This window comes from Acipenser ruthenus, chromosome 10 (genome assembly GCF_902713425.1).
Source record: "Acipenser ruthenus chromosome 10, fAciRut3.2 maternal haplotype, whole genome shotgun sequence".
Taxonomy (NCBI): Eukaryota; Metazoa; Chordata; class Actinopteri; order Acipenseriformes; family Acipenseridae; genus Acipenser; species Acipenser ruthenus.
The window spans coordinates 31,807,643-31,824,017 of NC_081198.1; the positions used below are offsets into that span (position 1 = coordinate 31,807,643).

At 50.7% G+C, this 16,375-nt stretch overlaps 1 protein-coding gene across 4 annotated transcripts in view; it reads right to left on the reverse strand.

Annotated features, from left to right (window-relative positions):
- Positions 1-5,557: 5,557 nt before the first annotated feature.
- Positions 5,558-16,375, reverse strand: part of si:dkey-230p4.1 (centrosome-associated protein CEP250) — a 33,991-nt gene continuing 23,173 nt past the window's right edge. For 3 of the 4 annotated variants that reach the window (XM_059032027.1, XM_059032028.1, XM_059032030.1), the window contains 3 exons: positions 15,292-15,378; positions 6,762-6,842; positions 5,558-6,363 (listed from right to left, as the gene is read on the reverse strand). In XM_059032027.1, coding sequence (XP_058888010.1) covers positions 6,106-6,363; positions 6,762-6,842; positions 15,292-15,378 — 426 coding nt within the window. In that variant the 3' untranslated portion in view covers positions 5,558-6,105. The remainder of the gene's footprint in view (positions 6,364-6,761; positions 6,843-15,291; positions 15,379-16,375) is intronic. The other variant, XM_059032029.1, reaches the window with a different exon arrangement.

A 16,375-nucleotide genomic window follows, 5' to 3' on the forward strand; every position in this document is an offset into this window, starting at 1 on the left:
TGTTGTACAGGTCCTTTTGAGCAGCAGTATTTTCTCTGAACTACAATTCCCTTCCCGCTTCAGTTATACTTCCTGGGTTTGCGGTGCATGCTGGTGATTGTAGTCTTCTAACAGTATAGTCGTCTGCCGTGTAAATAACTCGTGTTAGTTCAAGACTTAAAACTTACAGCTACGTCCAAAAATGGAACAGAGATTGTGGGTGGAATTAGCCATGTAGTTAGTAAACTAATTGTATTTGACTTTATGAAGGTTTATTTAACCGCTAGTTAATTTCAAGGTTGTCATATAAGGAAAGGGTGTGTGTTGGAACGCGATTTCAATTTACAGAATGCATGTACAACAAATTTGAAACACATATGCTATGTAGCACACACTTTGTTGTATTTGGACTGTCCTGCTGTAACAGACCCTATTATAAATTGCTGTTACCCCTTTAAGAGTTACTTAACTGTATATTACTGTTGCCCTTTTAAGTGCATGTTTTGCAAATTCTGATGAAGGTGCAAAGCAAATGCTGATTTGACTTGTTCACTTTTTAATCCTGATGTTGCAAAAATAAAAGTTACAAATATTTTGGTCAACAAATCCTGAATGTGGATTCTAGCAAGTGGGGCAAGGTACCTTGACTTTACTGCCCAGTGACTGTAAAAGATTTATGGGAGCTCTGTACAGTTGGCAGATAATCCTGTACCTTTGCCTCCTGCCTACGCACTGTTTGAGAATGACTGTTTACTGAGCCAGAGGCAGAAGCGAGAGTTTACCCCAGAAGCCCCTACCCTGGATGTGACTGAATAATTTGTTATGGAAATTGTATCTCTTGCATGCTTTATGTAATACACTATATAAAGGATGCACATCCCTATCGCAAGTTGGTTTTAGTCAGTGAGTGCTTGGTTGGTCAGGATTACAGTCCTAATATTTCACAGAGCACAACTTCCCTGAAGGAGTAAGTCTGGTGATCATTTAAACACCTGGCAAACTGCGCTGTCCATGTTGGTCCTGCACTGTGTTGACAGTGATATGGCAGGTGTTTCTGTACAGTATATACAGAAGGATCTACAAGGGGATCTGGGGACCTGTAAACTTGACTTTGACTCACTAAATGATAAACACTATACTGTGACATACCAGAACAGTTCAAACCCTGCTCTGCTTTGTGGCACATTTCTATACATCTGTTATCCCTGAAATCGTTATCCTCTGCCCCGCTAATACATTATGCAAACGGTTTCAATGAGAAACCCACCTTGCCAATATGCTGCTTCCATGGTATTCGTCCTCCCGCTGAAATAAGGATTTTAAATGATTCGCCAATCCTAAAACAAGCGTTCGGACACTTCAGATTGATTCAGTATTACCACTGAAATCTAACCTTCAATGTTAAGCCCTGATTTGTATTTTTTTTTTTTTTTTTGCCACATTGTAGAACTGTCTGCAGTTGGGTTTTTATAAGATGCCCGAGGGATGTTGATATGAAAACAGCGAGCACGGCCACTCTCTACTTGCCTTTGGAGAATCAGTGGAATTGACAAGGTTATGGCAGGTGTTTCTAATATGCTGTCCAACCCTGTGTAAGGAGGCCACAGTTGTCCAACCTTGTCCTTTTCCAAGGAATCCAATAGCACTTGCTTCTACCTAAGACTACAGCTTTTTTTAAACCCATTAAAAACCTTCTGGAATACTTAAAAAAGAGCTGTATTAGAGGACACATGTGTCAGTCTTCGTCTCTCCCAAGTCAGAGCAGGGGTGGCAGCGGTGAGCCGGGTTGAAATAAAAAAAGAATTGGGCTTTCCAAATTGGGGAGAAAACGAGAAAATAATTGCCGATTCCAAATTTATTAAAAAAAAAAAAAAAAAAAAAAAAGAGCCGTACTTCAATGAGCCCTCTTTTGCCAAGCAGGGGTAACAACATTTATTCAAGCAGCTTATTTTAGCGCCAGCACGAAGCGCCAGCCAACAGAAGAGCCTCAACAAAAGAGCCGAGAGTCTAGCTGTGGGAGTCCAGCGAGGGGAGGCCTGCGCTGAGACGCTGTTCGACTAGATCCGAACCTAACAGCGCTCTGGAAGAAGCCATCTACTAGTCAGGTCTGTATCCTCCACCCCACTGCTCCTACTGTGCCTTTTGTCTTGCTTGTCCTGCTATGACTGTCTCTCACATCCCTGTTTTGTCCTCCCGTCCTCGTCCTCTGCCCTCCCTCTGCTGTTGCTCCTCCAACCCCTCTAACCTAATTTCTCTGCCTCTCCCCCCCTCCCGCACACTCTCTGGTGCACTCTGGAACTGTCACTCTTCTGCTAACAAAGCTGATTTCATCTCTGCCTTTGCCTCCCACCTCTCGCTCGATTTCCTTGCTCTCACTGAAACCTGGCTGTCCCCTGATAACACTGTTACTCCTGCTGCCCTGTCCTCTCTCTACGTCCTGTCCCATACCCCGCGTCTCACCGGACGGGGAGGTGGGACGGGTCTTCTCCTCTCTCCCTCCTTACTCTTTTCTGTCCCCTCCGATCTCACCTCCCTCTCTGTCACTACCTTTGAATTTCATGCAGTCCAACTAACCTCTCCCTGTCAACTCCTGCTCATTGTTTTGTACCGCCCCCCTGGGCCTCTCACTCACTTTCTGGATGAACTCGACTATCTACTCTCCTCCCTCCCCTCTCTGTCTACCCCGACTGTCCTGTTGGGTGACTTCAACATCCATCTCTCCAACCCCAGCCACTCTGCTGGATTCCTCCCTCTCCTTCACTCCTTCGACTTCTGTCTCTCTCCGTCCCCTCCTACCCACAAAGCTGGCCGTCAACTGGACCTCACCTTCTCCAGGGCCTGCTGCCCCTCCAACCTCTCTGTCACCCCCCTGGACCTCTCTGATCACTATTTCATCTCTTTTTCTCTGTCTCTCCCCCCTCTCCCTGCTCCTACTACCCCCACTGTCACCTCTCGCCGTAACCTCCGCTCTCTCTCCCCCTCTGTCCTTGCCTCCACTGCTCTCTCTCACCTCCCTCCTATCGACTCAACTCACAACTCTCCGTAGACTCTGCTACCTCCACCCTCTTCTCACTCACCTCCTCCCTCGACTCCCTCTGTCCCCTCACCTCCCGACCTGCTCGCCCCTCCCCTCCCCATCCCTGGCTCTCCTCTGTGCTCCGCTCGGCAAGAATCACACTGCGATCTGCTGAAAAGAAATGGAAGAGAACCAAACTCCCTGCTGCCCTAGACCTTTACCGCACTCTTCTCTCCTCCTTCTCCTCTACTCTCTCCTCTGCTAAATGTGCTTATTTCCAATCTGTAATCCAAGCCTCCACTAACAACCCACGTAAACTATTCTCTACCTTCTCCTCCCTCCTAAACCCTCCCCCCCCTCCTCCTCCCTCCTCTATCTCCCCTGACGACTTTGCCTCCTTCTTCTCTTCTAAAATCTCAGATATCCGCAAACTCTTTAACACCTCTCCCTCCCCCGCACCCCCTCCTGCTCCAACCCCTACACCCACTACATCCCCTACTAACTCGCCCTCCCTCTCCACCTTCTTGCCCCTCTCAGACTCTGACCTCTCCTCCCTGCTCCAGGGTCACAAACCCACCACGTGTGCCATGGACCCCCTCCCCACTCACCTCTTTCAAGCTGCTGCTCCTGCTCTACTCCCCTTCATCTCCTCCCTCCTCAACACCTCTCTACTTTCTGGCATCTTCCCCTCTGCCTTCAAAAAAGCCTCTATCACTCCCCTCCTCAAAAAACCTACCCTCGACCCCACCTCCCTCCAGAGCTACCGTCCTGTCTCCCTCCTACCCTTCCTCTCCAAAACCCTCGAGCGGACTGTACACCGCCAGCTCTCTGCTTTCCTGTCCAACCACTCTCTGCTTAACCCTCTCCAATCTGGCTTCCGCTCTGCTCACTCCACTGAAACCGCCCTTCTGTCTGTCACCAACTCCCTTAAGTGTGCCCGAGCTGCCTCTCTCTCCTCTGTCCTAATTCTCCTCGACCTCTCTGCTGCCTTTGACACTGTTGATCACTCTATTCTACTATCATCTCTTGCTGACCTGGGGATCTCTGGCACTGCTCTGACCTGGTTCTCCTCCTACCTCTCCAACCGCACTTACCAGGTAACCTGGCGTGGAGCAACCTCCACACCTCACCCTCTCTTGACTGGAGTCCCCCAAGGGTCAGTCTTGGGTCCTCTCCTGTTCTCTCTCTACACCCGCTCCCTGGGCCCCCTCATCGCATCCTATGGTTTCTCATACCATTTCTATGCTGATGATGCTCAGATTTTCCTCTCCTTCCCCACCTCTGACTCCACCATCTTCTCCCGTATCTCTACCTGTCTGTCTGCTATTTCCTCCTGGATGCACTCGCATCACCTCAAACTCAACCTCTCTAAATCTGACCTCCTTTTCTTTCCCTCCTCCTCCCCCTCCTCTGATCTCTCTATCTCTGTTCCTCTGGAATCTACCACACTCTCTCCCTCTTCCTCAGCTAAGAACCTTGGAGTCACCCTGGACCCCTGCCTCTCTTATTCCCAGCACATCTCCACTCTGGCACGCACTTGCCGATTCTTCCTGAGCAACATCCGAAGAATCCGACCCTTCCTCGCCAACTATGCTACCCAGCTCCTGGTCCAGGCCCTGGTACTCTCCCGCCTAGACTACTGCAACTCCCTCCTGGCTGGCCTCCCTGCGTCCGCCACCCGTCCGCTCCAGCTCATCCAGAACTCTGCTGCTCGCCTGGTGTTCTCTCTACCTCGCTTCGCCCACGCTACTCCACTACTCCGCTCGCTCCACTGGCTCCCGATCACCGCTCGCATCCAGTTCAAGACTCTTGTACTAGCCTACAGATGCCTTGATCAGACTGCACCCAGCTACCTCCAGACCCTCATCTCTCCCTACACCCCCACTCGACCTCTCCGCTCCGCCTGCACTAGAAGACTGGCTCTACCTCCGCTACGCTCCCCTGCCTCCCGAGCCCGCTCCTTCTCCACCCTTGCTCCGCAGTGGTGGAACGACCTTCCTACAGATGTCAGGACTGCCCAGTCCCTGACCACATTCCGGCGCCTCCTTAAGACTCACCTCTTCAAACAGCACCTGTAGAACTCCTCTGTTGTATCCTGGGACACTATCACCCTTCATTTAAATATGCTTTATTTTGCTCTTATCTGCCCCCTATTTTACTGCATTTAATCCTGTACCTCAGAATATTGTAATCTGCCAAGTGTTTAATCTGTAGTATTTTGTACTTAATCATATCCTGATGTAACTATCACTACTTAATCATATCCTGATGTAACTTTCACTATTATCTGCTGTATTATTGAATTGTGGTTTGTCACACTTGAGAATTATTGTATTTCTTGTTCTTATTGTATGACTTATATTGTAACACTTGAATGTATTTGTATTTGCTTGCGATTGTAAGTCGCCCTGGATAAGGGCGTCTGCTAAGAAATAAATAATAATAATAATAATGTTGAACAGCCCTGATGTGGGCTATACTGAGACAATAAGGACATTTGTTATACAAACCTTATATACATTTGTTTTTATCTCGATGAGAAGCAAAACTCGAAGACAGCTGCAATTTTTAAATATAAAAATGTAATAAGTTAAAATGTTACAGAAAGCTAAAAGGCAATATTACAAAGTGTTACTAACAGTGCAGAGTCAAATCTGTATAAAACAATGTAACAGAGTTTTGGAAAGGGACCTGGGGACTATACTGCACTGCAGGAGTAAAGCCGAGTCCCACTCAGAGCTCTGCAGTTTGACAGGAAGAGTTCATAAACAACTCCCCCTGCAGCCCATAGAGTGAGCCCTAGCCCATCAGAGGTTTCAATCCATGTGCTGTTCAATGGGGTTTCCACTGGCTTCAGGTGATCCATTCCTGGCAGGATGTTGTAAACAGCTGATCACTGCAAGGGCCTTGTGGAATTCTTGATTCCCATTGAGAAGCTCTTAAAGCTGCAGCAGCATTGCTCTTGTTGGTTTAATAAAGGCATTGAAGGCTTATTTGCTGTTCCAAGATCTAGCCTATTAGTGCCATCTGATGTACAGAGCTCCCCCTATTGGTCACATTTTCTCTTGCATCTATGTTTAGTCTGTAATATGCCAAGAGTATAGATCAAGTCATCCAATTTTAGAAGCGTCTCCTGAGCCTCGGAATTGGCTGAGTGATAATTTAAGCTCCTCCTCCCTGAGGCTCCTGTCCAATCGCTGCGTCTCGGACTCCAACACAGAGGGAAGGGGCTCCCGTGAGACCAGGGCCAGCGATTGGCTGAGGTCCTGCCGCAGGGAGAGTAGCCATTGGTTGTTCCTGGAGGAGCGCTCGATAAAGTCCGCCCTCTCCTGGGAGTCGAGAGCCAACGACCTCCGGAGAACGTGTACCTGCAGAAGGCAAAGGTCCGTCACAAACCGGCACACCACAAACCCTGTCTGTTTGTCTACTGCATCTTTCTATTTTTTCTGTGTATTGGCATGATAACATTTGTCCTAACAGCTTATTTTCAACCATGACACACAAGGCAACTGCTTGAATATGAATCTAGAACCAGAGGGATGTTTGTGTTACATAGCAGTTCAGGCCAGTGTGCAAACCACTGAGCTCATAGTTCTGTTCACCACTGTTCTGAAACTGTGTCTCGTTCCCCATCCAGTAAACACATTTCAAACCAATCCAACAACTCAGCACAAGCTTTCACAGGAACAAACAAACAAGAAAACATAAAAAGCAGCTTGCACACATAATTATACTATAACCGGTACACTCCCGGCTCCTCCCTCACCTGCTCCTCCAGCTCTCGAACCCTCTCTCTCAGCCTCTCTCTCTCCTCCCCTTCTGGAAGTTGGGACCCTCTGGAGAACTGCTGAAGACAGAGACACACAAGGATTTGATTTGCATTGCTGATTTTTAATCTCAAAGGGGGGCAATGGAGCTAGCTAGTGACAGGCAGGCCGGTGTTGAGACAGCTTCCCTTCACAGCTCTCCACAGCACCTCAACCCTGTCCTGAACACCCCTGCCTGCCTGCCTGCCTGCCTGCCAGCCATTCAAACCTGGGCCTCTCTCAAGCAGAGACTGACATTATTGTGCTGGTGTTAGTTTTGTGATGTTCACAAGCCAAAGGTAAAAACAATGCAGCAGCGAAACGTGTTCATTGCTACATGGCACTTTATTGAGAGAATCACAGAATATAGCTGTGTATCAAAGTTGAAGACACTATCTCAAAGTATCACCAAACTATTAACCCTTTGCGGTCCTATGTCGGACCTGCTCCAACATTGCAATTTTCCCTTTCTGGTCATCAAAAAGACGTAAAAAACAGGTCTAGTCGTTTTTTCTCAGGAAAAAGCCGAGAAAACCATTCAATGGCCGAGTGAGACCGATAGAAGCCGAGAGAAGCCGAAAAAAAAGGGGCGTATCTCATGAATACACATAGCCCCGACACCACATAGATAACACGGACATAAACAAACAAGATAGCTGCTTCTGCATCCAGCGCTCAAAGAATATCACAGACATTTGCAGAGCTTTTTTTAGATGTTATAGTAATAAAATAATGACTTGGATCACATCATTGAGGAGTTTGGTGATAAAACGATCAGGAGATGATTTATCGGTATGTACTACTATTACGAGGTATGTAAAAAATATAGAGAACGAGGGGTGGGGCGGGGCTGGAGATGCAGTACTGAGTGACCTGTTGATATGCAGTGCCTTTTAAACCTGTTTTACTGTGAAATAAATACTTTTAAACAGCGCGTCTAAAATAAACTGCGCGTGTGAAAATAAATTGGACCTGACGCGCCTGAGACGCACTGAATAAATGGATCGCAAAGGGTTAAGACAATATGTAAAAGTGAGCTGTCACTATCATGCAGAATCACATAACCTCAGTCTACAGGTAACCAGGGACAGTGGCAGATAGATAAGTTCCTGCTTCAAGTAATTAACTAACTACATTTAGTGACATTGTAAGGTGGTGTTTGAATTGGCTGAGTTAGTGTGTGATTAGTACCAGGTGAGTGGCTAAATTGATTAGCAGTTGATTTTGCTATTTGATTGGTTTCCACACAGTTTAGTTGGTTCTTTTGCCAAGCAGGTGTAACATTTAATCAAGCAGCTTATCTTGGCGCCAGCAAGACGCGCCAGCAAACCGAAGCGCCTCAACAAAAGAGCCGGGAGTCTAGCTGTGGGAGTCCAGCAAGGGGAGGCCTGCGCTGAGACGCTGTTCGACTAGATCCGAACCTAACGGGGCTCTAGAAGAAGCTATCTACTAGTCAGGTCTGTACCCTCCACCCCACTGCTCCTACTGTGCCTTTTGTCCTGCCTGTCCTGCTATGACTGTCTCTCACATCCCTGTTCTGTCCTCCAGTCCTCGTCCTCTGCCCTCCCTCCACTGCTGCTCCTCCAACCCCTCTAACCTCATTTCTCTGCCTCTTCCCCCCCTCCCGCACACTCTCTGGTGCACTCTGAAACTGTCACTCTTCTGCTAACAAAGCTGATTTCATATCTGCCTTTGCCTCCCACCTCTCGCTCGATTTCCTTGCTCTCACTGAAACCTGGCTGTCCCCTGATAAAACTGTTACTCCTGCTGCCCTGTCCTCTCTCTACGTCCTGTTCCATACCCCGCGTCTCACTGGACGGGGAGGTGGGACGGGTCTTCTCCTCTCTCCCTCCTTACTCTTTTCTGTCCCCTCCGATCTCTCCACACTCTCTGTCAATACCTTTGAATTTCATGCAGTCCAACTAACCTCTCCCTGTCAACTCCTGCTCATTGTTCTGTATAGCCCCCCTGGGCCTCTCACTCACTTTCTGGATGAACTCGACTATCTACTCTCCTCCCTCCCCTCTCTGTCTACCCCGACTGTCCTGTTGGGTGACTTCAACATCCATCTCTCCAACCCCAGCCACTCTGCTGGATTCCTCCCTCTCCTCCACTCCTTTGACTTCTGTCTCTCTCCATCCCCTCCTACCCACAAAGCTGGCCGTCAACTGGACCTCACCTTCTCCAGGGCCTGCTGCCCCTCCACCCTCTCTGTCAACCCCTGGACCTCTCTGATCACTATTTCATCTCTTTTTCTCTGTCTCTCCCCCCTCTCCCTGCTCCTCCTACCCCCACTGTCACCTCTCGCCGTAACCTCCGCTCTCTCTCCCCCTCTGTCCTTGCCACCACAGCTCTCTCTCACCTCCCTCCTATCGACTCCTTTTCACAACTCTCCGTAGACTCTGCTACCTCCACCCTCTTCTCCTCACTCACCTCCTCCCTTGACTCCCTCTGTCCCCTCACCTCCCGACCTGCTTGCCCCTCCCCTCCCCATCCCTGGCTCTCCTCGGCGCTCCGCTCGGCAAGAATCGCACTGCGATCTGCTGAAAAGAAATGGAAGAGAACCAAACTCCCTGCTGCCCTAGACCTTTACCGCACTCTCCTCTCCTCCTTCTCCTCTACTCTCTCCTCTGCTAAATGTGCTTATTTCCAATCTGTAATCCAAGCCTCCACTACCAACCCACGTAAACTATTCTCTACCTTCTCCTCCCTCCTAAACCCTCCCCCCCTCCTCCTCCCTCCTCTATCTCCCCTGATGACTTCGCCTCCTTCTTCTCTTCTAAAATCTCACATATCCGCAAACTCTTTAACATCTCTCCCTCCCCCGCACCCCCTCCTGCTCCAACCCCTACACCCACTACATCCCCTACTAACTCGCCCTCCTCCTCCACCTTCTTGCCCCTCTCAGACTCTGACCTCTCCTCCCTGCTCCAGGGTCACAAACCCACCACGTGTGCCTTGGACCCCCTCCCCACTCACCTCTTTCAAGCTGCTGCTCCTGCTCTACTCCCCTTCATCTCCTCCCTCCTCAACACCTCTCTACTTTCTGGTATCTTTCCCTCTGCCTTCAAAAAAGCCTCCATCACTCCCCTCCTCAAAAAACCTACCCTCGACCCCACCTCCCTCCAGAGCTACCGTCCTGTCTCCCTCCTACCCTTCCTCTCCAAAACCCTCGAGCGGACTGTACACCGCCAGCTCTCTGCTTTCCTGTCCAACCACTCTCTGCTTGACCCTCTGCAATCTGGCTTCCGCTCTGCTCACTCCACTGAAACCGCCCTCCTGTCTGTCACCAACTCACTAAAGTGTGCCCGAGCTGCCTCTCTCTCCTCTGTCCTAATTCTCCTCGACCTCTCTGCTGCCTTTGACACTGTTGATCACTCTATTCTACTATCATCTCTCGCTGACCTGGGGATCTCTGGCACTGCTCTGGCCTGGTTCTCCTCCTACCTCTCCAACTGCACTTACCAGGTAACCTGGCGTGGAGCAACCTCCACACCTCACCCTCTCTTAACTGGAGTCCCCCAAGGTCTTGGGTCCTCTCCTATTCTCTCTCTACACCCGCTCCCTGGGCCCCCTCATCGCATCCTATGGTTTCTCATACCATTTCTATGCTGATGATGCTCAGATTTTCCTCTCCTTCCCCACCTCTGACTCCACCATCTCCTCCCGTATCTCTACCTGTCTGTCTGCTATTTCCTCCTGGATGCACTCGCATCACCTCAAACTCAACCTCTCTAAATCTGACCTCCTTTTCTTTCCCTCCTCCTCCCCCTCCTCTGATCTCTCTATCTCTGTTCCTCTGGAATCTACCACACTCTCTCCCTCTTCCTCCGCTAAGAACCTCGGAGTCACCCTGGACCCCTGCCTCTCTTATTCCCAGCACATCTCCACTCTGGCACGCACTTGCCGATTCTTCCTGAGCAACATCCGAAGAATCCGACCCTTCCTTACCAACTATGCTACCCAGCTCCTGGTCCAGGCCCTGGTACTCTCCCGCCTAGACTACTGCAACTCCCTCCTGGCTGGCCTCCCTGCGTCCGCCACCCGTCCGCTCCAGCTCATCCAGAACTCTGCTGCCCGCCTGGTGTTCTCTCTGCCTCGCTTCGCCCACGCTACTCCACTACTCCGCTCGCTCCACTGGCTCCCGATCACCGCTCGCATCCAGTTCAAGACTCTTGTACTAGCCTACAGATGCCTTGACCAGACTGCACCCAGCTACCTCCAGACCCTCATCTCTCCCTACACCCCCACTCGACCTCTCTGCTCCGCCTGCACTAGAAGACTAGCTCTACCTCCGCTACGCTCCCCTGTCTCCAGAGCCCGCTCCTTCTCCACCCTTGCTCCGCAGTGGTGGAATGACCTTCCTACAGATGTCAGGACTGCCCAGTCCCTGACCACATTCCGGCACCTCCTAAAGACTCACCTCTTCAAACAGCACCTGTAGAACTCCTCTGTTTGTATCCTGGGACACTATCACCCTTCATTTAAATGTGCTTTATTTTGCTCTTATCTGCCCCCTATTTTACTGCATTTAATCCTGTACTTCAGAATACTGTAATCTGCCAAGTGTTTAACCTGTAGTATTTTGTATTTAATCATATCCTGATATAACTATCACTATTATCTGCTGTATTATTGAATTGTGGTTTGTCACACTTGTACTTTGCTTGAACAAAAGTTATTGTATTTCTTGCTCTTATTGTATTACTTGTATTGTAACACTTAATGTATTTGCTTACGATTGTAAGTCGCCCTGGATAAGGGCGTCTGCTAAGAAATAAATAATAATAATAATAATAATAATACCATGTGACTTCATTAAGTCACGATTAGCAACAGATTTAGCATGAAAACCCTGCAAATACATAGCCACTACCTCAAATAAACAATGTGGCAGTGAAAGGGTTAATTTTTACTAGAAGACACTAAGAAAATCAAACAATACAGCTGTGTACCAAACATTAAGACAATAACTTTGGTCTCTATGAAGCTGGAACTTCAAAAGTCACATGACCTCAATATGGCAGTGTGACAAGAATGGCTGAGTGGGTGACGTCAGACCAGAAGACAGGAACACAAACGACAGAGAGATGTGGAGTTTGGTGGAGCTGAGCGAATGCTTTCGCTCAGCATTTAATGAATAAACAGACAGAAAATAAACGTTTGTAACAAAACACAAAAACAGGACACGGCACTTGCGCCAAAATAAACAGACATACAAAACGACTAACCACTAAACAGACGGTGCAGGACAGACGAACAAACACGGTGAGTGAAAACACTTATCTTTACGATTTTACTTTACTTTTACTTTATAATACCCTCCGTCTCCTAACCCGTTCTCCACTCACCGAACACCAACCCCCAGTGAGTGAAAACATGCAGCTTTTATGCAGTTGTACCGAGATTCGATTGCTAGTCAATCATTCAATTGGAATCTCGGTACAACTGCACGTGAATTAATTAAAGTGCAATTCCCCGTGCTCACATATTACTTTTTACTTGCACGTGATGTGATGTGCCATCCCCGTGCCTAAATACAAATATACAATTTACACACACGTGAAACACAGACCGCTTATATCCCGTGTACCAATGCCTATACACCAACATTTACACACAACACGTAACATATAACACACACAGGGGGGGCACTTTGCCACATATACCCCCCCTTGTGCAACGCACACATGGCCTCAACGGCCACCTCCCCCTTTAAATACCCAGCAGTCCAGGCAAAAGTCTCGGGCTGGGAAGGGAGGCTTCAGTGGGCCCATGGCTGGAAATGCTGTCAGCTCCCCTGCCGGTAGTGGCACGGCTGACAGCATGCTGGTCCCGTCCTGCAGCGAAAAAGCTGCGGGGGCAGGTGGTCCCCCGACCTCCCCCTTCTTCATAGCCGGCAGCTCCCTCCTGTGGGGCTCCGGCCACAAGAACTCCTGCAGCGAAACTGCTGCTGGGGAAAGTGGTCTCCAGACCTCCTCCCCCTTCTTCGTGGCCGGCAGCTCCCCTTTCTGGGGCTCCGGCCACCGTACTCCCTGCGGAGGTACGGGCAGCAGAGGCAGCTCCAGCTCCTCTGCTCCTGGCGGTGGTGGAGGCAGAGGCAGCTCCAGCTCCTCTGCTCCTGGCGGTGGTGGAGGCAGAGGCAGCTCCAGCTCCTCTGCTCCTTGCGGTGGTGGTGGCGGAGGCAGAGGCAGCTCCTGCTCCTCTGCTCCTGGAGATGGTGGAGGCAGAGGCAGCTCCTGCTCCTCTGCTCCTTGCGGTGGTGGTGGCGGAGGCAGCGGCAGCTCCTGCTCCTCTGCTCCTTGCGGTGGTGGTGGTGGAGGCAGAGGCAGCTCCAGCTCCTCTGCTCCTGGCGGTGGTGGAGGCAGAGGCAGCTCCAGCTCCTCTGCTCCTGGCGGTGGTGGAGGCAGAGGCAGCTCCTGCTCCTCTGCTCCTTGCAGTGGTGGTGGCGGAGGCAGAGGCAGCTCCTGCTCCTCTGCTCCTGGAGATGGTGGAGGCAGAGGCAGCTCCTGCTCCTCTGCTCCTTGCGGTGGTGGTGGCGGAGGCAGCGGCAGCTCCTGCTCCTCTGCTCCTTGCGGTGGTGGTGGCGGAGGCAGAGGCAGCTCCTGCTCCTCCCCCTCGGGTGGTGGTGGAGGCAGAGGCAGCTCCTGCTCCTCTCCCTCGGGTGGTGGTGGAGGCGCTGCCGGCTCCTCCGACAGCGGGGGTAGGGCTGGTGGCGCTGCCGGCTCCTCCGACAGCGGGGGTAGAGCTGGTGGCGGGCGTCTCCGCTGGGCTCCCTTCAGCAGCAAAAACAGCGGCTGCTGTGGAGCCTGAGCTTCACGCCCTCGTCCCTCCCAAAAAAAAATAGGGGTTTGGGCCTTCAGCTCCTCCCCTCCGGACACAGGACGCACCGACTCCTCCCTCTCGGGCCGTGGACGCACCGACTCCTCCCTCTCGGGCCGTGGACGCACCGACTCCTCCCTTTTGGGCCGTGGACGCACCGACTCCTCCCTTTTGGGCCGTGGACGCACCGACTCCTCCCTTTTGGGACGTGGACGCACCGACTCCTCCCTCTTGGGACGTGGACGCACCGACTCCTCCCTCTTGGGACGTGGACGCACCGACTCCTCCCTCTTGGGCTGTGGACGTTCGGGCTCCTCCCACTCGGGCTGTGGACGTTCGGGCTCCTCCCACTCGGGCTGTGGACGTTCGGGCTCCTCCCACTTAGGCGCAGGACGTTCGGGCTCCTCCCACTCAGGCGCAGGACGTTCGGGCTCCTCCCACTCAGGCGCAGGACGTTCGGGCTCCTCCCACTCAGGCGCAGGACGTTCGGGCTCCTCCTCCCCTGGCTCCTGCTCTGGGCAGTCCTCGTCCTCATGCCCATATGCAATGCACATGGTGCACCACCTTGGCTCCCTCTGCTTCCTCCTCATTTTTCCCCCTCTCTGCCTCCTTCTGCTCACCTTCCTCCTTTGGGCTGGTTCCTCCTCCTCTTCCTGGAAGGGGCAGACAGCCACCGTGTGCCCATACACCCCGCAGGCAAGGCACCAACCTTGGTCCTCCAACCTGCCGAGGAGATCCTCCAGCTCACTGCAGCCGTCTCTCCAGTTCCAGCCTTCCATTTTTTTTATTTATTTATTTATTTTTTTTATTTACTTTTCCACAAAAAAAAAACTGCGGTTCCCGCTCTGGCCTGAGCCCTGGAGGCGCTGTTGTCCCGGTTCTGACACCACGTGTGACAAGAATGGCTGAGTGGGTGACGTCAGACCAGAAGACAGGAACACAAACGACAGAGAGATGTGGAGTTTGGTGGAGCTGAGCGAATGCTTTCGCTCAGCATTTAATGAATAAACAGACAGAAAATAAACGTTTGTAACAAAACACAAAAACAGGACACGGCACTTGCGCCAAAATAAACAGACATACAAAACGACTAACCACTAAACAGACGGTGCAGGACAGACGAACAAACACGGTGAGTGAAAACACTTATCTTTACGATTTTACTTTACTTTTACTTTATAATACCCTCCGTCTCCTAACCCGTTCTCCACTCACCGAACACCAACCCCCAGTGAGTGAAAACATGCAGCTTTTATGCAGTTGTACCGAGATTCGATTGCTAGTCAATCATTCAATTGGAATCTCGGTACAACTGCACGTGAATTAATTAAAGTGCAATTCCCCGTGCTCACATATTACTTTTTACTTGCACGTGATGTGATGTGCCATCCCCGTGCCTAAATACAAATATACAATTTACACACACGTGAAACACAGACCGCTTATATCCCGTGTACCAATGCCTATACACCAACATTTACACACAACACGTAACATATAACACACACAGGGGGGGCACTTTGCCACAGGCAGCCACAGCCAAGTGAATGAACATAGCATCTGAATTGTGATATGGGTCTTTCGTTTCAGTTAATAGTTTAGCAGCAGTAAACTGAAGTGACATGTGTGTGCGTGCCTGCTGAATGACCACCCCCCTCCCTTGCTGACCTTTGAACTGTTGGGTGTCCTGTGCTCCCGCTGTGATGAGGAAAGGGCCGACAGCTCGTCACGAAGACGAACACGCTCCAGCTCCACCTGAGAGGGATAGAGGAAGGGGAGAGTGAGAAAGGAAGAGAGGGAGAGTCAGGGAGGCAGAGAGAAGAGAGAGGGAGTCTGAGTATTTACCAGTTCCCCCCCCGTGTCTCAGTATTTATCAGCTTCCCCTTGTGTCTCAGTATTTACCAGCTCCCCCGTGTCTCAGTATTTACCAGCTCCCCCGTGTCTCAGTATTTACCAGCTCCCCCGTGTCTCAGTATTTACCAGCTCCCCTGTGTCTCAGTATTTACCAGCTTCCCCGTGTCTCAGTATTTACCAGCTCCTCTCCCTGTGTCTCAGTATTTACCAGCTCCTCTCCCCGTGTCTCAGTATTTACCAGCTCCCCCGTGTCTCAGTATTTACCAGCTCCCCCGTGTCTCAGTATTTCCCAGCTCCTCTCCGTGTCTCAGTATTTCCCAGCTCCTCTCCGTGTCTCAGTATTTACCAGCTCCTCTCCCCGTGTCTCAGTATTTTCCAGCTCCCCGTGTCTCAGTATTTACCAGCTCCTCGTGTCTCAGTATTTCCCAGCTTCCCCTTGTGTCTCAGTATTTACCAGCTTCCCCTTGTGTCTCAGTATTTACCAGCTCCCCCAGTGTCTCAGTATTTACCAGCTCCTCCCAGTGTCTCAGTATTTACCAGCTCCGTGTCTCAGTATTTACCAGCTCCCCACGTGTCTCAGTATTTACCAACTCTTCCCTGAGTCAGTCTTTACCAGCTCCCCTCTGTGTCTCAGTATTTACCAGCTCCCCCTTGTGTCTCAGAGTCAGGGAGGCAGAGAGAAGAGAGAGGGAGTCTGAGTATTTACCAGTTCCCCCCCCGTGTCTCAGTATTTATCAGCTTCCCCTTGTGTCTCAGTATTTACCAGCTCCCCCGTGTCTCAGTATTTTCCAGCTCCCCCGTGTCTCAGTATTTACCAGCTCCCCCTTGTCTCAGTATTTACCAGCTCCCCCGTGTCTCAGTATTTACCAGCTCCCCCGTGTCTCAGTATTTACCAGCT